Genomic DNA, 25,824 nt, shown 5'->3' on the forward strand with positions numbered 1-25,824 from the left:
AATTTCATGTATTAAGCAAATTGGCTCTTCTGTTTTGCTGGTGAAGACCTGGAGTTTAAACTTTTGCAGTTAGTGGGTGACAGAGAATAAATAAAGCTTTAAGGGAAAATTATGTTTTTATAATAGAAGTGAGTATTTAGCTCATGTAATTTGCTGTCTAAAATGTCACCTGGCTCTGTGCTTCAAAAAGAATGAGTAGCTTTCTAAGTAATCTCTGTGACATAATTTCCAGCCCTCTCTTAACTTTGCGTAGTTTAAGATAAATATGAAATTTCCTCAGATGAACAAGTCTGGTTCAACTTCTCTTTACTTAGAACATTACAATTTGCATGAAGGATACCGTGCAAACAGTTAGTGTTCTTAAAAAAATGAATGCCTTTTTTCCAATCATTAAAACAGTACATTTGCTTTATAAATTTTTTAAAATATAGAAATTGCTCTGAATACTTGATGTTTTAGATATATTAGTACATAAAAATTTGGGTTTTACTGTATCTTGTTATTTAATCTTTAGTATTTTGTCTTGTTATTACCTAGTCCTCAAAAAACTTGATTTTTAATTGTATGGATATATAATAATTTATTTAGCCATTTTTGTATTTAACTTGTTTCTAATTTTTCACTATTATAATTGATGCTCTGAAGAAGATACTTGTATATAAATCTTGGAATATGCTCTGGAAATTTCCTTAGGATAAATTCTAAAGGTGAAGTTAATAAGACAAAGAATATGCCTATTTTAAAATTACTTGATATATGGCTAAATTGCTTCTCACAAAAGTTCATGGTTTTATACTCTGACCAGCGGTTCTGAGAGTTCTGTTTCCCCACACAATTGAAGATATGAATTAACAATTCATTACATTTTTGTTAATTTGATCGGTATAAAGTGATATCTTACTGTTTTATTATCTTAGTGCCTTAATAATCTATATTCCCCTGTCTTTGTTTTCTTTCCCTTATCATTATTGTTTGTATATGACTGCAGAATAGTGAATTCATGTTATATTCAGATAAGTACATTGCACACTGTGACAAGTAAAGGGCTTGTAAATATTTAAATATATTCATGTGAGACTCTAAAAAACTGTAGTATTATAACAAAATCATTGTTTAATGAAAACTTCGTAATAGTACGTGGAAAGCATTTTTACTAAATGAAGTCTAAATGTTCTTAAAGATCACAGTAATACTTTCTGATTTACATTTTGAAATGTGTGCTAAAATCGTTACAAGACTCTTTTCCTCTAATAAGTCTTTTTCATGTCAAAGTATGTCCATTGGCCTTTTTCAGTGCGGTCAAGGTAGATTGTTTAAATATTAATTGTAACCCTGTGAAGACTGTGATTGATGATCTCATCCAGAAGCTATTTGATACGCTTGTTCTTTCTTTGAAGAAGTCCATCCAGGGTAAAGATACTCTTTAATTTTTATTTTAATTTAATTTTATACATAAAGGCATACACTTTGATAATTAGAAATGTAAATCCCAGTGATGATTAAAATCAACCAACCTAGAAAGTATTATGAAATGAAGTGTTCTTAAAATGATAATTTTAGTAAAGTAGGAAAGTCCATATCCAACTCTTAAGAGGTCTAAAAATGGAAGGCATTTTTACTATTTACCATATGAGCAAGTATCAGTTTGTTGTATATGTTACTGAGAAAGGTAGGTAATTCTGCTAGAACGTATTCCTTCTTTCAAATTACTACTGTTTTCCAAAATTCCACATTGTTTCTTTTTCCATCAAACTGAGATGTGTTAACATATTATCTAAAAGACTGGAAAAGTTACCAATTTTGAGCAAAATTTACTAATAATGAGTACATTTTAACTTCCTCAAAATTTTGAGGCATAATGTGAAACAGCTAAACTTCCATGACGAGAAATTTCTTTGCTTATTCTGTATTTTAAAATTTCGTTGTATGAGCAAATAAAAATTTAAGATTTAATGTATGCTATGTAGTGATGACTTCTAACACTCCTTATTTTTAAAATGATGCAATGGAATCTTTTTGGTGATAATAACACTCTGTTTCAATATCACTTAATTCAGCTCACCTACATGAAATTGATACATTTGTTACTGAGGCTATGGAAGTTTTAACAGTTATTCTCCAGTCTGTGGAGGAGATAGGCGATGCAAATTTACAATATAGTAAGCTACAAGAACGGAAACCAGAGGTGAGGATTGCAAAGTAAAGTTATCAATTTATTTGTACTGTACTGAAGATGTTTCTTTTTTTAAATTTTATTTTATTATGTTATGTTAGTCACCATACATTACATCATTAGTTTTTGATGTAGTGTTCCATGATTCATTGTTGAGATGTTTCAGTTAGGTAATATTATGTGACTATTTAGAAATATCAGGGCACCTGGGTGGCTCAGTTGGTTAAGCGACTGCCTTCTGCTCAGGTCATGATCCTGGAGTCCCGGGCTCGAGCCCCACATCGGGCTCCCTGCTCAGCGGGGAGTCTGCTTCTCCCTCTGACCCTCTTCCCTCTCGTGCTCTCTATCTCTCATTCTCTCTCTCTCAAATAAATAAATAAAATCTTTAAAAAAAAGAGAAATATCATATGATTTCAGTATTGTAAGAGAGTATGTATTATCTGGTCCAGTTGGTCAGCTCATGATTGGACTCTTGGTGTTACGTTGGTGCAGTGAGACAGTAACAGTCCTATTTATTACTGTCTTCAGGAGTACTTACAGTCTGTTTTATGATGTACCGTGTTAGAGTAAGACTTTACTTAAATAATTCATGCTGTTACTTCCAGGGTTGTAACTTTAGGATGCTGAAGTGTGAGGTTAGAGCTGAATTTAGGACTACACACCCCCTCCCCCCACACACAGTACACATACACACACACATATAGAGTGGTTATATTATGGATGATTTTAACTGTTTAGAAGAAGGAAGAGAAATAATTCAAGTCAGGAAACTTTTATGTGTCCCTCCTGTGTGATAGACTTGAAATTATAAAGATAGTTCAGAGGTAAGTGAAATAATATACTTTCACGGTGTAACACAGAGGGGCGTTAGAGAAAGAGGAATGAGTGTGTTTCCTAGAAGTTTGGCTTGAGCAGCTGGGAAGCTACTGGTATCATTTACTATGAATGGGAATGACTGGAAGAGGAAGATGTTGGGATTTTGGAGATGGTGGGGATTGAGATATGAGATGGAAGTTGAATGAGGAATAGGGAACGTAGAATAAAGACTAGAGATGAAAACTTGAACGCCATCTTTATATGCATGAAGTGTGAAGCCATGGGATGGACTAGACCATGGGTTGATAGCAGACAAAGGAGGCTGTGGGAGCAGGGTAGAACATCCCAAAATTTAGAGTTGAAGTGTAAGAGGAAGTACAGAGGAGAACTGAGAGTGAAGTGGGAGGGAAGACACAGAAACGAGGAGAAAAGACGTGGATGTCACATGCTAGGGCACCACATGAGGCAGGAAGAGCTAGACAAGATCTCTGGCACATGAGCCACGTCAGGACTTCAGGGTTGATCCTGTTGATGCTGGGCAGTCTTTGCTGGGCTCTAAGCAGCAGGATGTTACAGAATTGTGTTTTATGTCTCTCTGTTGCCGTGCGGATTGGTTGGAGGAGGAGTGGGGGCAGGCTGACTAGGAGACTGTCATCCTGTCTTTTCAGGCTCATCTAAGTCCTGTTCACATGTGGGAAATTAGAGCCTTACTTTCTTCTTTCTCTTCTACCGAGTGTCCTAGTGCAGAATGGCTCGATTCCATGTTTTCAGTTGTCTTTTTCTTAAGGATCTTCATGACTTTTCCTCTCTGTTGAGTAGAATAATGTAGTTTATTTCTGCTTTTAGATAATCCCTAATCTTAGTTCTTTTAGAAGCCCTTTTAGTATTTTCTTATGAGTAGAACTGCTATAGTGAGAACTCTGCCTTGAATAGCACCGTAGCATTGTCCTTATTGATTCACGGTGTCGGTAGAGCACCTTTATGATCCTTTTTTACCCTCATGTTAGACGGCCTTAGCTGGGTTTGCGTATAATAATAAGTTAGTATTAGGAGCTTCATATCCAGGAATTTAACAAACCATTTCAAAGCAGAAATCTTGATTTTAAAAAAGCTAGTCATGGAACAAATAAGAATAAATGAACCTTAAGAAATTTGATAAAATTGGTTTTTTACGTGTTATTTCTTCAACCTTTAGATTTTGCCCTTATTCCAAGAAGCTGAAGATAAAAACAGACTTTTACGAACTGTGGCAGGTGGAGGTTTGGAAACAATTAGCAATCTGAAAGCTAAGTGGGATAAATTTGAGTTGATGATGGAAAGTCACCAACTTATGATTAAAGATCAGGTAAGAACCTGTTAGTCATTTTCTTAAAATGGAAACTTGATTTTTTTCTCACTTAAGATCTCTTGCTTATCTTTATTCCGTTGCAGTTCAGGTAGATAAGAATTTTATATTGCTGATGAAATTGGCCTCCTCAGCACTTCCATGTAGTAAAACATTTCACATAGTTGATTTGCTTCCTGCCATACAAAGAATGTATGTCGTATTATTTTCAGTTTTTCTTATGGGCGAATTTGTTTGCCTACTACATATGGCGTCTTTTAAGGGACAACCTGGTAGCTATACACAGCTCTTATACTACGTCCCATTGACTGAACTTACTGTTTGGGGTGGGTGACCGGGACACGCCCCCTTAATTAAGCAGCTGTATGCTCGTGTGGGACAGCTCTAGTCATTGGTCAAATCTTTTATCGCATCAACTTTGTTGAGAGTTGTGGTGGAAGCTGCTAATAACATGAATGATTTTTTAATGATGATGCTTGCAGTATATCTCCTATTGCTGAATATTTATGGTCTCATTTTGAAATCAAAATTTTATTGTACTTGAAATCAATAATTGAAAACAATATTTTGAAAAATTGGTATTGGTGTTTATTCACCTCTAAATAGAAAATGTTAGAAATAAAATATGAAAGGAAAGTGAGATTTTACAATGAATTGAATTATATAAACTCTTGACTCTTATAGATTGAAGTAATGAAAGGAAACGTGAAGTCACGTCTTCAGATCTATTATCAAGAACTGGAAAAATTTAAAGCTCGTTGGGACCAACTAAAGCCTGGTGATGATATTATTGAAACTGGCCAGCAAAATGCTCTTGATACAAGTGCCAAATCAATAAAAGAGAAAAAAAATTGAGTTTGATGATCTTGAAGTCATAAGGAAAAAGCTGGTGTATGTTTTCTCTTTAAAATTGATAGTAGTCATTTTGGTTTATATTTGTATATGTTAAGCCAGTAACATTCTTACATTTGTTTATCTTAATGTTTTTCTTTATAAAATTCTGTAGTTTTAAAGACAGAACTAAGAAGGGCTCATGCTGTTGCTTTCTTAGGAGTCGTGGCTGGGCTCTGTCAGGAGATGAAAAAAAAAGCAAATTTCCATTTAGGCCTAGAAGTAGAACAGAAAACTAAATTGACTTAAAAGTTAAATTAGGGAGTTGGAATACTTACTTGCTTTCTGTGATTTCGTTGTATTTAAAGATGGGATATGTAAAATTAATGGCAAATTGCTTTCAGAGACTCTGAGAAAAAAAAATGAACCTAGCAAAATAATAAGACAATTTCAAGAAAAAATTGTTTTGTGTTACAATAATACAAGGTATTAAATTTATTTTATTTTAAAGATTTTATTTATTTGAGAGAGAGAGCGCATACAGGAGCAGTGGGGGTTGAGGGGGTGGATGGAGGGGGAGAAGCAGACTCCCCCCTGAGCAGGGAGCCCGACTCGGGACTCGATCCCACGATCCTGGGATCATGACCTGAGCTGAAGGCAGACACTTAACCGACTGAGCCACCCAGGCACCCACAAGGTATTAAGTTTAAATGTGGTTTTAGGTTTGGTCTCTTTTTACGCAAATGCATCCATAAGATAGTTGTCTTCATGGGGGAGTGGAGGATTCAGTACCACACTTACTAAATGGCATTATACCTTTTATCTAAAAGGGTATCTTATATTCCAGAATTTAACTCTTGGATATTAATATTAATCTCTTCTCAGTTAATCCGTGAATATAAATAATTCTGAATATTTCTATTTTTATGATGTATATGATGTACATAATATGTGTTACCAGCTCCACTTTGACTCCTTTAGAAAAACGCACATTTATGAATTTAAAAGAGGTTATACTTAAAAGTTACAGTAAAATTCTCACGCAGTCCCCCACTGTCTGGCTCACTGTCAGATATGCAGGTGTGCGCACATGCATGCACACACAGGGAACGCAGTTCAGTAATAGTGAGATGTAACAGTTTTTTAAGAATCTAATGATATTTCACTCTTTCTTTCTATAGTGATGATTGCCGTCATTTTGGACTAGAAGAGCCCAGCTTCTCCTTGGCGTGTAGCATCTCCAAGGACATTGAGAGCTCTGCGCAGATTTGGGCGCTTTATGAAGAGTTCCAGCAGGGGCTTCAGGAAATGGCCAGCGAAGACTGGATCACGTTTCAGTGTGGCTCATAAGCGCTGTTTAGATTCTTATAACTTGGTGGTGTGTTGGGGGATGTGCATTTTAAGGTGTCCTGATGTTTTCCAGGACTAAGACGTATCTGTTGGAGGAGTTCTTGATGACTTGGCACGACAGGTTACGGAAAGTGGAGGGACATTCGGCCATGACAGTGAAGTTGCAGTCAGAAGTCGACAGATACAAAGTAAGACCTGGTGCTCCTGCTGTGCCAGAGTCACCTTGGGGTCGTTGTGCACCTGAGGGAGCTGGGATTCCAGTTTCTGGTTTTAGTGATTCCATCACATGAAGAAAATAGGAAGGATAGAATAAACCATAGAAGTTACTGATATTTCTCCTAAGCTTTTGGAAAAGCTTTAACTAAGAAATTTATGCTTTCCATAAATTGGAATACCTCCTACTGCAATTTAGGATATGGGTCATTTAGCATATTTAGGATATAGGTCGTATCCTAAATAATAAAATAGAAATATTTTAGGTCATGTTTTAAAATACATCATGCTACAAAGGGATACTTGCATGTATCCACAGCAATGTTTAATAAAAAATTTTGTGCAATTCTGTTTGAGAATTTGATTTCTAGATTATTAAATAAGATAGCAGTAATTAAAATTTTTATAGCTAATCATAAAAGGAAATAATTTGCATTTTGATAATATATATGTGTGTACATATGTTTTTTTAACAGACTGTGATACCTATTTTGAAATATGTGAGAGGAGAGGATCTATCTCCATATCACTGGCTTGACCTTTTTCGTCTACTTGGTCTTCCTCGGGGGACCAGCCTGGAGAAGTTACTGTTTGGTGATCTCCTCAGAGTAGCTGATACGGTTGTTGCCAAAGCTTCAGACCTTAAAGTAGGATTCACTTTTATAAATATCTCATAGATATGACCTTTGTTAACATATGGTTTTGCTTTGTATTTTATTTAAATAAAACAACAAGTTGAATTTTTTTTCTCTTAGTATAGTGACTATTCCCCTATTCCATTATTCTTTAGTAATGCACCTGAATATGTGTGTGGGGGTATAGAAGCATTATAAACCCCTTCCTTAAGAGAGAGAAAAAATATGAAATGAAGAAATGTCTTGGTTTAAGAAGGGAGTCAGCTTTAATTAAAAAAAAAGCAAACAAATACAAATCATTTTACATAAAATATATTTAAAATCATGGGATATATTGTAAATAAAAGCGAAGAGAAGCCAAAATCCAGAGAGCTAAACCAAGAACCAATTTGCTAATCAGGTTTAGAAAAGGTCTCAGGTAAAAGTAAAACTTGCACAGCTCTCAGTTTTAACATTTGACTTTCTGTGTTGCATTCTGCCCATTCAGTGTAAAAATGAAAGAATTTGCTCTCTTCTAAAGATTTTATTTATTTATTTATTTATTTATTTATTTATTTATTTGAGAGAGAGCGTGTGCACACACGGGGGGAGGGGCAGAGGCAGAGGGAGAGAATCTCAAGCAGACACCCCACTGAGCGAGGAGCCCGACACACCACATGGGGCTCGATCTCATGACCCTGATATCTCGACCTGAGCTGAAACCAAGAGTCAGTTGCTTAACCGACTGAGCCACCCAGGCGCCCCAAAAAGAAAAGTACTCTTGATGTCAGATTGTCGTATTTCATACTTAAAATATGTACCTTTGTGTGTGTTCATAATCTTGGAGCCTATTTAGATAATTGTGAGGTTATAAAGCATGGCTTGTGTAGAAGATGGTTATTAACCACTTTAGGCATATCAGAACTTAAAATTAAATTACAATAAAATTCCTGAGGTGTGCAAAATTTTAAATATGCCAGACTATTTTTTTTTTTTTCAGAGAGGGGGAGGGAGCGAGGGGCAGAGGGAGAGGAAGACAGAGAATCTTAGACAGACTCCATGCCCAGCACAGACCCTAATTTGGCACTGGATCCCACAACCCCGAGGTCATGACCTGAGCCGATATCAGGAGTTGGTCATGTAACCTACTGAGCCACGCAGGCGCCCCGAAGCCAGCCTATTTTTGTGTTTTGTGATAGATTCTTGAATTCTTTTTCTTTTTTAGAAGTAAAAAGTATATGGCAGAACTTTATATATACTTTGACCATGTGAACCTGGATACTTAGTTATCTGGTATCTCTTTGATAAATTAGCAATTCTCTTGGATTGCAGGTAAAATATATTCACTTATTATTATTATTATTATTATTTGCTTTATTGTGAAAAACCAAATAAAAATATATCTTCTTTTGAAATGTTTTATGATTTATGTCTATGGTAATTAATGTTGAAATAATAAATATGGATATTTTGTGTTAATTAGGATTTAAATAGTCGGGCACAAGGTGAAGTTACAATCAGAGAAGCTTTACGTGAACTTGATCTTTGGGGAGTTGGAGCAGTATTTACTTTGACTGATTATGAAGACAGCCAACGTCGAACTATCAAGCTAATTAAAGACTGGAAAGACATAGTAAATCAAGTTGGAGATAACAGGTGCATTCTTCAATCCTTAAAGGATTCTCCTTATTATAAAGGATTTGAAGATAAAGTGTCAATTTGGGAAAGAAAACTTCCAGAATTAGATGAATACCTACAGAGTTTAAACCATATTCAGAGGAAGTGGGTATATCTGGAACCCATTTTTGGCCGTGGAGCGTTGCCAAAAGAACAGACACGCTTCAACAGAGTTGATGAGGATTTTCGGTAAGTATGGCAGCATAAAACATCGACATGTGTGGCAGTTTTTTCATTCATATCATGAGGTGCTCAACACAAGCTAAGTACCTTTACGTTATGAGTACCGTCTGTGTCTTCAACCTCTTTCTCTGTTGGATCCTCCAAGGAGCTGTTTGCTCTCATTCAGCCATTTACTTCTTTTTTTTTTTAAAGAATTTTTATTTATTGGAGAGAGAGCACAAGATGGGGGAGGGTCAGAGGGAGAAGCAGACTCCCCACTGAGAAGGGAGTCCGATGCGGGACTCGATCCCGGGACTCCAAGATCATGACCTGAGCCGAAGGCAGTCGCTTAACCAACTGAGCCACCCAGGCGCCCTCAGCCATTTACTTCTTGAACCACGTGGATCTGATTGCTGTCCCTACCACACTACCTGATATTAACAATAATAGTACTGGAGCACAAGGGTAATGATAAGAGTACTGATCTATACCTGTTATTTCCTAGGGTTACCCATTCCTTTCCTGTTGTAGTTTGCTGGGCATTTTTCATGCCTCGTTTTACTTCATCTCTGACTAGTATTTACAGAGGTGAGCATCTCTTGTTGGAGAGTTCCTTCCCTCGGCTTCTGGGGTATTGTCGTCTGGTTTTCTGGTCGTCTGGGTCCGCTCGAGTTCCTGGTGCTCAGGCCTCTCTCAGCATGTAGGTGTGGGCACTCCCCCGGTTTCAGCCTCCGGTTCTTCTCTCTCTCTCTCTCTCTGTGCCCTCTGTGGGCACTCATGGCCACCCCCTCATTCTCTTCTACCTCCTGCGGCCTCTCAGGGTATTTATCGAGCCCATCTTTCTCCTCTGAGCTCCAATATACTGAACATCCTCAGCACTTCAAAACTAGATTCACAAGTTCATCCCTTTAGCCCAAATCTTCCCCATTCCTTTCTCAGTAACTGGTACCGCCTAACTAATTGCTCAGAGCGGAAGCGTAATGGATATTTGACCTCCCCAAACACCTCCAAATGCATTAAGTTAGCACGTTTGTTGATTCTAACCTACTTGATCTATTGGAGCATATCTTTTCTGTCTCTCCTTTCTCCGGACCTTCGGCTTGTGCTTGTCTTCTCCATTAAGCTGCTTGCCCAGCGGCCAGAGTAGTCTGTGACAAGGGAAGTTTCATTGCTGCTTTTCTTTCCCTTTGCTCCGAGGGTAAAGCCTAATCTCCGTGTCCACTTCTGCAGCCTCCCTTGCACTGCTCTGTTTGCTTCAGAGATGCTTTTGCTCCTTTCCTGCTCACCGTTTTCTTTTAGTCGCCGTGCAGATCTCCACCTCAGTGACTTTCTCAAGCATTTGTCATAATTTTATTTAAATATTTTTAGAAAATATTTAATATCTTTCTCTGTCACTGGGCCGTTATCTCTACGAGGTAGGGCTTAGTAGGTGTTTCGTGAATGAATGAAATTGGAGAATTTGCAATAAGGTAGGTTGAAAATGGTAATGGAGGGGCACATGGCTTGCTTGGTCAGTATAACATAGGATTCCAGATCTCGGGGTCATGAGCTTAAGCCCCACGCTGGGTGTAAAGCTCACTTAAAGAAGAAGAAATAAAGTATTTAAAAACAGTAATGGGCTATTCTTAATTTTTAGCATTATTTCTTAGAAGCATAATGATGTGTTGCTGTTAAAATAGTGTTACTTTTAGTTTGTTCTAAGCAGGCAAAAAATAAATGTCTCAGTATTTTCAGCCAAAAACTACTAAAATAAAGGTAAAAATAACTGTTTTTTCTTCTGTAGGTCGATAATGGCTGACATCAAGACAGACAATAGAGTCACAACGTTAACTACTCACGCGGGAATCAGAAATTCTCTGCTGACGATACTTGATCAGCTTCAGAGATGTCAGAAATCATTAAATGAGTTTCTGGAGGCATGTTTTTTAGAAGTACTTCTATAATAAATTTTAAAGTCCTTTATTGCATGACTCATTTGAAAATCTAAGGCTCTTGTTCTTGTTTGTGTTTGTGTCAGGAGAAACGCTCAGCGTTCCCCAGATTTTATTTCCTCGGTGACGATGACCTGCTGGAGGTGCTGGGCCAGTCGACTAGCCCCTCAGTGATCCAGTCTCACCTCAAAAAGCTGTTTGCTGGTAAGAGTCAACAGGTCTCCAACACGTAGTTACTGTGTTTCAGGATCTGCCAGGCATAGTATTAGGCTCCGAGGTAGACTGTTGAATGGAATGCGTGTCCCACTCAAGAAGAGTTTATAGTTTAGTGGAAGGACAGCCTGCTGCGTGGACAGACCCACGGCACCTCCTGTGGTTGCCACAGCCGCGGCTGAGGAGCAGTTCGCGTCCTCCTGGGGCATCTCGAAGGGGACATCTAAGCTGTGGTCTGCAGAGCGTGCCGGTCATTGCTAGCAGCAGGATGGGAAGGCGGCAGGCACTAGCTGCAGAGAGAAGGAGAACGCACCCCTTTATTGCCGAGTGGACACCCTCTGAAGGCGTTGCCACTGGGGAGGTCTGGGGCGGGGGAGGGCCGTCGGGGGCCGGCTGTGGGCCGAGGCGAGGTCACCTGGTGAACAGTGTGGTGATGGTGCCGTGCATGTCCCTCCTGCTGAGTTGCTGTCAACGGGTCAGGGACCATGCACTCCGTCTGCTATAAAAATAATGATGACTGTTGTCTCAGAATGTTTCATTTGTTGGAGAACAGCTATATTTTTCAAATGAGGTGAAACACCGTCACCATCTTCACTTATGGTCGGGTGTCAGCCACCGACAGGCCCCCAGGCCGCCTGGCTTGGTGCTGCGCTTCCTGCCATGCGGTTTTGTTGGAGTGCAGCCATGCCTGTTGGGGTCGGGGGCGGCTCTGGTGCGGCAGTGCCCAGTGGGGGAGGTGACCGAGGCCATATGGCCTGTGGAGCCCTCCTGTCTTAGCTCCCGGTGCCCTACACCGGTGTTGCCTGGCCCTGGGGGTGAGGCCCTCGGGCGCTCCATCCGCAGCTCTGGTTTGGGCTGGGGGAGGTGGTGGCAAGAGCTCTTGGAATCAGCAGGCTTGCTTTCAACTCGGCCTCTACCCTGGATTAGCCAGCTCCCCGTTCACCTCTCTGAAGTTTACTTTCCTCCTCTAAATTGGAAATAACAACTTACGGGGTTTTTGTGAAGATTAAAATTGGGTGTATGTGTATATCAGTATATTGAAGTATTTTTGTCTACCATAAAATAAAATACAAATCTGGAGGAAGGGAGGTCCCGTTTGCCCTCCCCCTTCCTTCTTCTCTTTTGTCTTATATCATGTTAGTGGAATCATCAGTGCGTGTTTTTATGCGCTCATTTGTGTCTGGCCTTTTTTTGCTCATCATCATGTTTTTGAGATACCTGCACCTACATTTTACTTCTTTTTATTGCTGAGTAGTATTGTGTTGTTTGAATATAGATAGTTTATTCATTCACCTATTGGTGGGCGTTTTGGTTGTTTTCAATTTTTGGTTAGGAAAAACTATTCTATTACATGGGAGAATTAACATAATTCCAATAATTAAACATATTATGAGGTACACATTATACACTGTGGTAATGATCTATCTTGTTTAATTATTAGGCCTTTAATCCTTTTACATTTCAATTGTTCTTTTATATTATAGGTATTAACAGTGTGTGCTTCGATGAAGAATCTAAACATATAACTGCAATGAAATCTTTAGAGGGAGAAGTTGTACCTTTTAAAAATAAAGTTCTTCTGTCAAACAATGTAGAGGCAAGTAATTCTTCAAGTATGAAAATAAAAAGAAACTATGAACTTTGTATCAAAAATAATTTAGTCTATTTGTAGGGTGATCTTAGGCCTTTTAGGAAACTCATCTTGTATCTTAAAAGAATTATTTGTTAGGTTGAGAATGATTTGATATTGAAGAAAATATAGATTTTTAGTCTTTGGAAGGCATTGGGTAATTATGAAAAGAATCTTTGGAGTCGGAAAGACTGGATATTAATCTTAACTCCTCGACTTACTAGCTGTGTGACTTACTAGCTGCGTGACGTACTAGTTGTGTGACTTGGGATCACAGCTCTGTCGTCTGTAAAATACCCATCTTACTGTCTGCTGCAAAGACCGTCTGCTGAAGTACACTAGATAGTGTTAGGAGCCTAAATACTCACTAGGTACTTGAAAAAGATGATTTACTTCAGGAGGTGGAATTATGATTTATTATTGACTCTCACCCACCCAAAATGTGTTGTATGAGGTGATGACTGTATAAGATGATTTTATATGAGATGATTTGGGTGAACAAGTAAGTTTAAAACGAATGCATGCACATCCACAACTGTGGATTAATGGACCCTGGAGCCTTGGAAGTGAATGGTCAAAGACGTACGACAGGGGTACGGCTGAAACCAGACAGCAGGAGGTCGCAGCACATTGAACTGTAATTTTCACAGACCAGGATTATCTTCCAGCTAGTGGCTGGGGCCTGTGCCTGATCACGCACATATCTGTCTCTACAGTTGAGCAGAATTTCTGTTCCTGAGTGGGCCTCAACGTTTGATTGGATGTTGATGACATCAGTCAGGTGATTGGAAGCACAGGTGTGTTAGGAGCTCCCATGTTTGTGTTTGGTGAAGGGTTTTGTTGCTGTGTTGTTGTTTGCCTGTCTTGCGGTTTTGTTGGGAGCGGACGAAGAGGGAGGAGGAGCGTGCGTCTGAGCAGTAGGTCCGCAGCAGCTTTCCTGGCAGAGGGCACGGGAAGTCTGCAGGCTGAGGCCGTGATCAGCAGAGCGGGTGTGCGCGGCCTCGCACAGAGTCATTCTCATGCTGGAGCCCCCGCGGCGTCTGAGCTGCAGTGAAGTTCAGGCTGCTGCATACTGGAAAGGGCTCCAGAGTTGGAGAAGTCCAGAACTTAAGAGTTTAATGATGATGAAAAGCTATTTGCATTGTAGGTTTTGCACTTACATTGTATTGCGAATATACAGTCTTTTAGAGTCATGATTAATAAATATTCATTGCTATTTTTATCAGTTACTGTTCTGTTAATACCAGTTAACTTTATTATTTTATCTATCTTCAAATGAAAAATGTATTATTTTGACCCTGAAACAAAATTAGTTCTGTTTAAAGAAGTAGCTTAGCTCCCCACATAATAGAGCTCACCCTAATAAAGCAGTCCCTTCTTCCACTGCAGCTTTCTGAATATGAGCTCACAGGATAGCATGAGCCCCGAGGTGAGCCAGTCACCGCGACTCTGCTTTATTGGCCCGGCTCTCTAGTTTGATTTCTTGTAACGTTGAAATGAAGGGGTTAGTTTGCTCGTATTGTCATTTGTAGAGATGATGACGGTGACAGCTAACTATACATTTATGAGTTTTCACACTTAACCATTATCCCAAGAGTAAGAAAATTGTTTTCCTCGAATTATTTAACTTCTTTACTAATAAATTACTATGTCATAGAACACATTTTGGGAGTGTGAGAGTCAATAAGAAATTATAATCCTGCCTCTTGAAATAAATGAATAGGGTCAGTCAATAGAGTGTATATTTGTTTCATGACTTGTGTATATTATTACTTTTTTGAAAGGTTTATTCATTTATTTTGAGAGAGAGAGAGCACATGAGCAGGCGGGAAGGGCAGAGGGAGAGAATCTCACCACCATGAGATCACGGCCTGAGCCAAAACCAAGAGTTGGATGCTTAACTGATTGAGCCACTCAGGAGCTCCTTGTATATATTATTCTTAATTTTATTTTCAGACCTGGTTAAATGATTTAGCCTTGGAAATGAAGCAGACTTTGAAGCAGTTGTTGATAGAATGTGTTACTGCTGGACGAAGTTGTAAAGGTTCAATTGACCCATCCTTGTTCCCTTCACAGGTAAGGGGGCTCATGTCTTGTCTGGAAGGTAGGCAGGCCTGGCTTCATGGGAAGATCCCTGACACGGAGGCCGGGGGGCCCGACAACTGGCATCATCTTGTTCTCTCTTTCTTTAGCAGTTACTTCTGACAGATTGCTTAACTTCCGAGTCTTTGTTCCTTCCCCCGTAGACTGTGACAGAAGAAGTGCATGGTAGTGATTGAGAGGCTTGCGGGTCAAAGGCACTCGAGGCCAGCCACAGGGGTCAGCGATGCAGCAGCTTCCTGGTTAGGTGGTTAGTGCATCACTGAGGCAGAGGCACGGGATCCATGCCACTGGGCCTCCATCTCCCGTACAGTCACCCAAGAGGCTGGCGCTGGCGGGAGGTTAGCAGGGTGTTCGTGCATGTCTGAAATAGGGCCATGGTGCCGAACTGGGATGTTGGCAGGGGAGCCGAGAGCTAGTCTGCATGGTGGGTCGTGGACCTGAAGCACGCCCGTGGATCTGGATCTTACAGGACGTGGTCCAGGTGTTACCCAGTGTGGTACAGTGTAGTGCTGAGACTTGTGTTAAATATCCTGCCTTGTTCAGGATTTGTTTCACTGAGGCTGAGACTAATACCACGGGTAAGGAACATCAGGGGCTTTGGTTCTTGGGAACTGTAAAAAGTAGGCATTGGAGATACTCGGTGATTTCTCACAGGAAAATCTACCCAACTGCTCAAGGTTATGTGCTTTCCAGACTAAACCGTTTAGTAGCTATTGGAACAAGTTTTATGTTGGTTCTTTTAAAGCTTGAGAAGTTAGATGGGAAACTTGAATATTTTAGATTCTTAGCCATTGTCTCATTCCTATCATTTGCATCTTCTGGTATGTCGAGACAAACTGAAGTATGTTTTAACAGTTCTTGTTAAGCTCTTAGAGAAAATTAAGGGTAATCATCAGCAAACAATAATGCCATTGCAGAGTCAGAGGTAAGCTGCTCTGTTGCTTCTGGAAATGTATTCTACTCCTTTCAACTTCCAGGTAGGATTCAAATGAACTTGGAGTAAAAGACAGAGTATTAAAACATTTCCAGAAGGAAGGATTTCATAGCGATTGATTGGGGAAATGACAGCGGTGTCAGGAGATGCGCGGGGTGCTGTAGGCACGGGAGGGAAGCTGCTGGTCCGAGCCTGCAGCCCACCTCAGGGCTCGCAAGCACCTGGCTGAGAATGGGGACTACAGAAAGTGTCAGTAGTTCACTGTCGCCGTAAAAACATGAACTATTGAAAATAGGAATAGTTCACTGTCAACCAAAACAAAGAATTCACTGTCAACCAAAACAAAGTCTTAGCAGTTAGTGCGAAGAAAAATTTCTCTCAAGAGTACGGGGATTGAATAGTATAACTGCATGAGTATCTGGTATGAGTTATTACTGCTAGTTCAGCTTTCTAGAGGCTTTTTGTAAGAACCTGAAATAATGTAGAGAAGGAACGTTCTCATCTGGGAAGGAGACAGCATGCTGAGTGGAAGGGATTGGACAGGCCTTGGGTCTAATCCTGCTTTTGCCCGTGTTCTCGGAGTGACTCTTGTAGGCACTCAGTTCAGAGGGCATGATGATATGTACGGTGCCAACTTGTTTTGAAGGTTAAAGTGTAAAATGTTTGCAAAGCACTGTTAATGAGTGCTGGATTTTAGGTTATTAATAATATTAGTGACTGCCCAGATACCATAATGGTAGTGTGGCCTGAGAAGTAGCCAGGACTGTATTTCGACTACCATTTCTCTTAGCCTCTCACAGAAGTTGTGTAGTGGACTGTTAAAAATTGAGATTATCAATGTGCATTTATAATGCAGAAATTCGGTAGTATTGCCTGAAAGGGAATCCACAGATAAGAGTATTAGTTTGGAGGTAGCAAGTGAACATTTTTGTATGAAGATTAAAGAGCAAAGGTCTCTTCTCAAAAAGCGGATTTGGATCTGCTTAAAGGCTTCCTCATACATTTGATGAAAGAGACTGGTGAGTTTGTCCCGCAAATTAGGGGAGACAACTTTGCCCTGGAAAGAGTCATTCCTCCTTTAAAGAATGGTATGTAATGCTGTTTATATAATGGTATTTATATAATATTTTTGATAGTATGTTAATACATTGTCTTAAGTTAGAACAAGACAGCAGCTTAGCCTGCTGTGTGAAGTTATAAAATGTATATGTAGATAACTAAATGAGTTAATCTGATAAGTAGAGGCATTTGATGATATTCATCTAGATGCTGAAAAGTATCTATCAGAAAAAACTGTTCCATAGTAATGGGTCAGTAGGTTTAGTCATTTTGAATGATTGGTTTTCTGCATCCATCTCAGAACTCTGCTAAACTATTTTAATGTAAGTTTTCAAAGGCTAGTATAATGTATAATGTATAGTTAATGTATAATGTATAGTTAAATGTATAATGGCTGTATCAGTACCAGTGCTAGGTTGGTTCAATTACAGAAAGCCTTTCAAGCAGTGTTAGCATTTCATGTTTTATGTAAATATAAGGATATCTCTCTTGATCTATAGCTAGTTTCTGTTTATGGGTATTAGACTGAAAGACGAAGACAGAACTTAATGTAAGATAAAATTGGAATTTCGAAAGTTTAGACTTCTGTAGTAGCCTGAGGTTATTTTGGAAGGCACTGATACCTTTGCATCCTTTTTCTGAAGAGAAGCCGTTCATAAAGAGGAGAGTCGGGAGAAGAAAATACAGAGCCTCTTAGGTTACAGTGAGCCTGGTGGGGTCTAGGACCAGGAACTAGGCACGTGGGAGAGTAGCGTGAGGCGAGTTCTTGGTGAGCTTTCCCGTGAAATATTCTGTTGGAAACCCAGTACACAGCTGGGAATCTGGAAAAAGGTATCTTTCTTTAAGTTGGTGAAATTTTCTAAGTAAATTTACCTTTTAAAAATTACTTTTCTTTTTATTCATTAGATACTATGTTTGGCAGAGCAGATTAAATTCACTGAAGATGTAGAAAATGCTTTCAAAGATCATAGTCTTCATCAGATTGAAACACAGCTGGTGACCAAGCTAGAGCACTATACTGGCATTGATACCCGTTCTGAGGATCCACGGAACACTGGTATGAAAACTGGTCCGTTTTCTGCCTGCTTTGGGGTTATTTGAACTTTTTCTTGTTATTCTATCTTAATTTATGTCTTGTGTTTTTGACTGTATCTTTCAACCCATCACCTATTTCAGAGGTTTAGTTTAGGAATTAGAATATACATGCTTTTATATTGTATTTAGAATCAGTAATTCATTACTTTAAACAAATGTAGGAACCTCCCCCACACAGGTTTCTTTATCCTCTTCTGTGTAGCTGTGGTCTTGTGCCGCACCCCTGCGTGCCCTGAAAACTCAGACTGCGTGACAGTGTTGGCCTTTAGCATCAAACATTTTAAAGACTCGAGAAGAGTGTCCTGCTGTGTTTACCTGGATGCTTACCGTTTCTGTTGCCCTTCCTTGATCCTGACACTCTCACTTTCCTGCCGATGGAGTAACTTCCTTCGGCGCTTCTTGTAGGTGGAGTTGCTGGCTCTGATTTCCTTCCTACAAGTGTCCTGCATCTGAGAGTGTCTTTATTTCACCTTCACTCTCTTTCCTTAAGGAAGTATTGTTTTGGTTCTTTGCATGTGGAATGATGTGGGATTGTATCCTGGACATTGTGAATATTGTGTTACAAGTGTCTGGGTCTTGTTTACATCCTTTGGGTAATATTGACGGTTTCTGTTAGTGGTTGATCGTGTTGGGTTCAGGCCCCACGTTCCAGCCAGCCTTCCCTGGGCTGTGGTTCTGATGCCAGCTCTTTTTTAGAAGTCCTTCACTCGTGTGTAGCATCGTCAGGCACCATGCTGTGCTCCTGAAACAGTTACCATCTTGCACGTCAACTACACTTCAGTAATTCAAACAAAATAGTCTTTGCAACACTACTCACACGCCCTCACGTGTGTGCCATCTAATGGCCGGCTCTCGGAGGCTTTGGTTTGATGGCGAGGAAGAGATCCGCCCAGCTGAGGGTGAGCCCAGGAATCATAAATCCAGTTTCTAGAGTCATTTTCCCAATCTCCTCCATCTCCATGCTCCACCCAGTGTTTTCTGGTTTTCTTGGGCTCCCATTCTGCTCTCTGACTGCCGGCCTTCCCTCGTCCCCAAGCTCACCCCGACTGCCGGCCTTCATCCCGGAGCTCACCCGGACCACTGGCCTCCCCCACCCCCAGGCTCACCCTGACCGCCGGCCTCCCCCCATCCCTGAGCTCACCCCAACTGCTGGCCTTACTCCTGGAGCTTGCCCCAACTGCACCTGTCGGGCTTCTGGCTGCAGTGGGTCCAGGCCTGGGGACACCAGAGAGACAAAGAAAAAGGGACGATTGGCTTGGTGGCACTTCTCGTTCAGATCTTCCCCAATTTGCCTGACACTTTGTGTTTTTCAGACTCCGGAATAGCCATTGAGGGCACGTTGTGCATGTTTTATACTTGGGCTCAGAGGGAGACGTAGGCTGCAGTGTGCTTGCTCCCTTGCGTAAGGAACCCGACCCTCTCTCCCTGAAGTTTGGTGCCTTCATTTTCATATGCAAAATTCTTATTTTTTACTGGTGGATTTGGCATATGTTTGACTTCTGTGACTCGTATGACTGTATCTTTCAAATGTATCACAAAATTACCATTTAAATTCATTTAAAAAATCTGTGTATATATGTAATAAATACATAAGTCACAGGCTGACATTTTCTCCAAATATTTTAATTTGCATACAGAATCTGGCATTCTGGAGCTTAAACTTAAAGCACTGATTCTTGATATTATTCATAATATTGATGTGGTAAAGCAGTTAAACCAAGTTCAAGTTCATACAACTGAAGACTGGGCCTGGAAAAAACAAGTCAGATTTTACATGAAAAGTGATCATACATGTTATGTGCAAATAGTGGATTCTGAACTTCAGTATACTTACGAGTATCAGGTATGACTGGTGGCAAAGTATTTTATTTTTCCAGTTGAAACTGTTTTAAAGGAAATTTGCTGTTGGATGACAGAATTATATTTATTTTGGTCATAACCTTTAAGAATTTTTTTGTGTGCGACTGTCTTTTCTGTTTCATCGTAACTAAGAAGATGTTATATCAGAGAAATATTTACAGAAAAGTGAAAATAATGGTGGTGTTGTACTGAATTCTGTGAATGTGCCTTTTCTTAGAGTAGCATTTATATAGAAATGGAGCTGTCTCTTTAATCCAGGGACACTGGAGTCCAGCAACGTTGACGGAAGGAGTCTGGCGCGCGCACACACGCACACACGCGCACACACGCACACACACGCACACACACGCGTGCACACACACACACACACACCACTTGGTGCTGTCGCAGCCACGCCAAAATACACTTGCTGAATGCTCTCGGTTTGTGAGATAGACAGTTTTCAAACCAATAACCTAGCTCATGGAACCTGTTTTCAGTAAATCCAGCTGTATCCTCTCTGCCTTGTCCCATGATAATGAGTCAGTCATCAGACTATGTCAGACAATTATGTTAGTAAGTGTATGTCAGGAGAGTCACCTGCTGACTCTTTCAGAAAAGAAATGTGTGTTGAGACCCAAATCTGTTTACCTAAGTTAAGGAAAAACTCTATAACTGCAGCTGGAATTGGAATCTGTTTACCTTATAACTTAGACATTTTGAGAATTATTTGATGAGTTGATATTATTAACTTCATAAGGAAGTTTTCAAAATAATTACATTTGAGTCTCCAAAGTGGTCCTGATTTATGAAGATCATAAGATTCAGGGAATTAATTTACATGAATTTTAAAATACAAGATAGAGTGATTATTATTGTATGATAGAGTTTTGGATTTCCTTGCCTTCGCAGTACGTCTTTTTACCACTATCAAGAACTTGAGAGACTATTTGGAAAACCTTCCAATATGTTAATTGACGATGGAATAAACTACATGCTTGTGATTAAATAAGTTTAATTTCAGTTTGTGCTTTAAAAAGTTTCTTCTAGTAAGAAAATATTTTGGATATTTTTCTGTGTTAGCAGCTTTAACTTTTTTGTTGCCTTTTAAGCTTTTTAACTAGTCCCACAACTTCATGTTTGTAAGGTTCAATAAAACATGAATATTCAAACTTTCTGTTTCCCTTGCATAGGGCAATGCTCCCAAGCTGGTTTATACGCCGCTGACAGACAAGTGCTACCTCACTCTCACTCAAGCCATGAAGATGGGTCTCGGAGGAAACCCTTACAGGCCCGCTGGGACTGGAAAAACTGAATCCATCAAGGCCTTGGGTGCACTTCTTGGGAGACAAGTTTTAGTTTTTAATTGTGATGAGGTAGAATGCATAATTACAAACTAGATAATAGTGTGTGAGTTATAAGAGTTTGGATTAGTATTCATGTACTTATATAGGAAATGCCCTATTTCAAAATCACTTTACTTTTGAGTATAACTTGAAAACAGAATTTGTTTTATTTGAACAATAAAATGGAGAGAGGTTGCAGAGAGTATAGTCTCATAACTTTTCTAAAGGGAACTAGTGCAAATAAATAATTTTAAATACAGAATGAAGGGTTATGTTAGAGGGTAGGAAAATGTTTTTGTTTTTGTTTTTGTTTTTTTAAAGATTTTATTTATTTATTTGACAGAGAGAGACACAGGGAGAGAGGGAACACAAGCAGGGGGAGTGAGAGAGGGAGAAGCAGGCTTCCTGCTGAGCAGGGAGCCCGATGCGGGGCTCGATCCCAGGACCCTGGGACCGTGACCTGAGCCGAAGGCAGACGCTTAACGACTGAGCCACCCAGTCGCCCTGTTTTTGTTTTTTTAAAATTAGTGATTCATCAGTTGCTTATAACACTCTGTGCAGGGGCGCCTGGTGGCTCAGTCATTAGGCGCCTGCCTTCAGCTCAGGTCACGATCTCAGGGTCCTGGGATCGAGCCCCGCATCGGCCTCCCTGCTGTCTGGGAGCCTACTTCTCCCTCTCCTTCTGCTGTTCCCCCTGCTCTCTCTCTCTCTCTCTCTCTCTGTGTCAAATAAATAAAATCTAAAACAAAAACCCACAAAACACCCCGTGCTGATTACATTATGTGCCCTCCTTCCATCCCCCATTTACCCCATCCCTCCCCCCCCCCCCAGCAACCCTCACTTTATTTCCTCGAGTTCACTCGTGTGAAATTTAAGAAACAAAACAAATGAATATAGGGGAAGGGAAGGAGAAATGTTTTTAGTAAGGAGAATAGTGAACAGAAAGTAAAAGAGATTCATTTTGAAAATACCATTTTCAAAACATTTTGTGTAGGATTTATATTTCAACTTAAAGAACAACTAAAAATCTTGTATCTGTTTAGTTATGTGTATTTTCCAGAACACTTTCACGTGAATTATTTTGTTTATTGTTTGAAACCACCCTGCAAAGTGTAGCTATTTAATCTGTACTTAAGAGCAAAAGAGGCAGAGGTAGGTGAAATGGTCACCTTGCCCATAAATATCAAAGTATTAAATTATTATTAGAGATCCTAATTATTTTTTCACGGATATAATTTTTGCTGTTATTTTTTAGGGCATCGATGTGAAGTCCATGGGATGAATTTTTGTTGGTTTGGTAAAGTGTGGGGCCTGGGGCTGTCTTGATGAATTCAATAGACTGGAAGAGTCTGTGCTTTCGGCAGTGTCTATGCAGATCCAGGCAATTCAAGATGCTCTGAAGAATCACAGGACTGTGTGCGAACTGCTTGCCAAGAAGGTATAGAGACGCTGGGGATTTAAAACTTCAGATATTTCTTACGACTTCTCGTTACTCCTACTTAGGCACATATTCTGTCTTTATTTCTCCTGGCGCCCCCGTTAAACCTTTTACCTGTGAATTGTCTGAGGTTTCTCACCCCTTTTCGGTCTCCCTTTTCCATTCACCTTCAAAATTTGGGTCCTGAGTACTTCCGTTACAATTGTATCTGGTACTGTTTCCTGGGCACGCACTCCGTGCCGGCCCTGTTTGTAGTGCCCCCGGTGCCGTCTCACCTAGCACCCGTCAGAATCCTCCCAGGGAGGGACTGCTGTACATTTTCCGCTTGATGGATGGGGAAAGCATGGTTGGTGAGTTAGGGGTAAGTCTTGGGGCTGGGAACTGACCCCGAGTCTGTCTCAGTCTGAGGCTTGTGTTTTTGATCCCTGTTCTGCATGGATCTTACAACAGTTAAGTGTTTAGCTGTTTTTCCCTTCCTCACTTTTCCCCATCAGAGATACATATTCACGTCATGACAGTGTGAACTTATTTGTGTACAAAGTGTGAGCTTCTCTATATAGTGTATAATGTTGAAAACATGGAAAGTTCAAAGACCTGTGAAATTATCCTCTAATCCATAATAACATTTTCACAGGACGGGTTTTTCAGGCCAGGGCAGGGAAGTAAGACCGGTTCTAAATTATTAATATGTCATTTCTGTGCTGCTTCAGCTCTTCATAAAGAAGAAAGAAACTGTTACGTTTTTACCTCTGTGCTGTCAGAATTTCCTTTTTACACCCTGAGTTTTTTTCCTCCTGTAATGAGCTGAAGGAATTGTCCTTTCTCCAGTCAGCACTGGTCTTTCCACTGATGCTCTGGCATCTCCTTCCGAGGGACCGTGTCTTTGTCATTCCCACCCTAGTAGCCCTCCTTCTTCTCCCCATTCCTCGTGGGCTTTGAAACATAACCAACTCTTGTCCTTTTTAGTAACATACAGTGTGATGTGTAATAAAATTACAATATTTGATCTAATTAAAACATAAGCAACCTTCCTTTCACTCATCTTTCCAACCACTTCTCTTTCTCCTTTCTTTCCTTTAGAGCCAGATTTTTTTTCCTCTAGGTGTTTCTGCTTGCTTCCCATTCATTGTTTGCACACTCTGATTTGGCTTGAAGTGTGCTGTTGCAGATGCTCCTGCCAGGTACTGTCATGGTACCCTGCTCTCCCCTGTTACAACACGAATCACATGGTGCTTGCTTATAGCCTGTAAGCTCCTGGAGGGCATAAACTGGTACTGACTTCTGCTCGGAGTTGTGTTGTCTCTGTGTACCCAGCAAAGGGCCTGGAACAAGGAGGCTTTCAGGAAGCATAGACACCTCACAGAACTGATTATAAGGGACCTCTGTAAATAGTGTTGCTCCTAAGGAGGTTATCGTATGTTTTTGCCAAGGTATAAGATTTGTGTGTAGAAATATGTACAATAAAATTTCTGTTAGCAACCCATTTTATATTTATAGTTACAAATATTTAATGCCCATATTTTAAATTAACATTTCAGGTAGAAATAAATTCTAATTCTGGAATTTTTATCACAGTGAATCCTGCTGGAAAGGGTTATGGAGGAAGACAAAAGCTACCTGACAATCTTAAACAGCTTTTCAGGCCAGTAGCCATGTCTCGTCCAGACAATGAACTTATTGCAGAAGTTATTCTGTATTCAGAAGGCTTCAAGGATGCCAAAGTCTTGGGCAGAAAATTGGTCGCTATCTTCGATCTCTCCAGGTGAGTTTTCCTCTCAAATATTTTTATATTTTTTGGTTCCAGTGATTGATGATGGATTAGTGATCATTTTTCACATTTGTCCAATGTACCTATTCAGTGATTTTCATATTGGTGATTATATTGTACTTAAGGTATCGATAGGGGAGATTCTAGTTTAACATCTGACTCCAAACTATTTGTTTTCCTTAAATGCTATTAATTTGATCTCACTTCTTTTCAGCAAAATATTTTTATTGGGGTGCTCCAGCTAAATGATCTTGATCGAACGAATTTATCAGCAGACCCTTCAAAGCCTACTGTTCTTTGGAGGGAATCTTCCACAATTTTTCGTCTGTCTTATTTCTAGTAATAGCAATGGACTTTTAGCTTCTTTGGGTGACCTAGAATTCTGGTTCATGTTACTAAAGAGCTGGTGAGAACTGGAGTGACAGAAACTGAGAGCCAGATGGGTGGATTGAACAGTTGAGGGATAATAGTCACAGCTGCTTGTCCTTTAGTGTCTTCAGGAAGGTAATTAGCCAGGTCACGACAGCTTTACCCTGACCCTTGGGAATCGGCCATCTTCAGTGTTTCACTGGAATGATCATGTCCTATGACTGGGTTCTTTATGTAAATTGATGGAATATCAGTACTCGTTTCTATGTGTCCGTAGTTACAGTCTGTATTTCTTTAAATACAGCGATAGAAATAATTTCTTATAGCTATCTGATGCTTTGTGATTTCTATGTCTATTTAAGGGAACTTTTGACACCTCAGCAACATTACGACTGGGGTCTGAGAGCCTTGAAGACCGTTCTTAGAGGAAGTGGAGGCCTTCTTAGGCAGCTGAAGAAAAGTGGCATTGAACAGAATGGTAGGACTTGTTAATCAGATACAGTTTTATTTAAAAAAAGCAACTACTTTAATTTAGAACACTTTTAGATTTATAGAAAAGTAATAAAGATGGTTTTTAAATACTTGGCCCCCAGTTTCTGTTGTTAACATCTTACATTAGCATGCTATATTTTATCACAATAGTAGACCAATATTGATGTTATTTTTTAACTGAAGTCCATACTTCATTCACATTTTCCCTAATTCTTACCTAATGTCCTATCATAACTTTAAAATGTGCATTAAATACTAAATAGTAGTGCTATATAGAGGAACAGTCTAGTCCGCTTCTCCTCAATCTTTGCTGTACATTTAGAATCACCTAGAGGCTTGTTAAAACACTAGTGTGGGGTCCCTATGCCCAGCTTCCTGATTCAGTAGGTCTGGGGCAGAGCCTGAGAATTTCTCTCATCTGAAAAC

General features: G+C 39.8%; 1 protein-coding gene across 1 annotated transcript in view; it reads left to right on the plus strand.

Moving 5' to 3' along the window:
- The window catches only part of LOC148162022 (cytoplasmic dynein 2 heavy chain 1-like), a 111,287-nt gene that overhangs the window by 28,667 nt on the left and 56,796 nt on the right, over positions 1 to 25,824 (plus strand). Inside the window, 19 exon segments of the mRNA XM_088020463.1 lie at positions 1,295 to 1,410; positions 2,058 to 2,185; positions 4,185 to 4,334; positions 5,019 to 5,177; positions 5,179 to 5,225; positions 6,347 to 6,502; positions 6,589 to 6,703; positions 7,205 to 7,375; positions 8,826 to 9,208; positions 10,965 to 11,097; positions 11,199 to 11,316; positions 12,810 to 12,922; positions 14,912 to 15,031; positions 17,958 to 18,108; positions 19,784 to 19,989; positions 21,179 to 21,361; positions 22,587 to 22,769; positions 24,308 to 24,531; positions 25,269 to 25,384. Of these exon segments, the coding sequence (XP_087876589.1) occupies positions 1,295 to 1,410; positions 2,058 to 2,185; positions 4,185 to 4,334; positions 5,019 to 5,177; positions 5,179 to 5,225; positions 6,347 to 6,502; positions 6,589 to 6,703; positions 7,205 to 7,375; positions 8,826 to 9,208; positions 10,965 to 11,097; positions 11,199 to 11,316; positions 12,810 to 12,922; positions 14,912 to 15,031; positions 17,958 to 18,108; positions 19,784 to 19,989; positions 21,179 to 21,361; positions 22,587 to 22,769; positions 24,308 to 24,531; positions 25,269 to 25,384 (2,972 nt within the window).

The sequence above is a fragment of the Eumetopias jubatus genome, unplaced genomic scaffold (assembly GCF_037043125.1).
Source record: "Eumetopias jubatus isolate StellerSeaLion01/CBP00866 unplaced genomic scaffold, mEumJub1_p1.0 scaffold_27, whole genome shotgun sequence".
Taxonomy (NCBI): domain Eukaryota; kingdom Metazoa; phylum Chordata; class Mammalia; order Carnivora; family Otariidae; genus Eumetopias; species Eumetopias jubatus.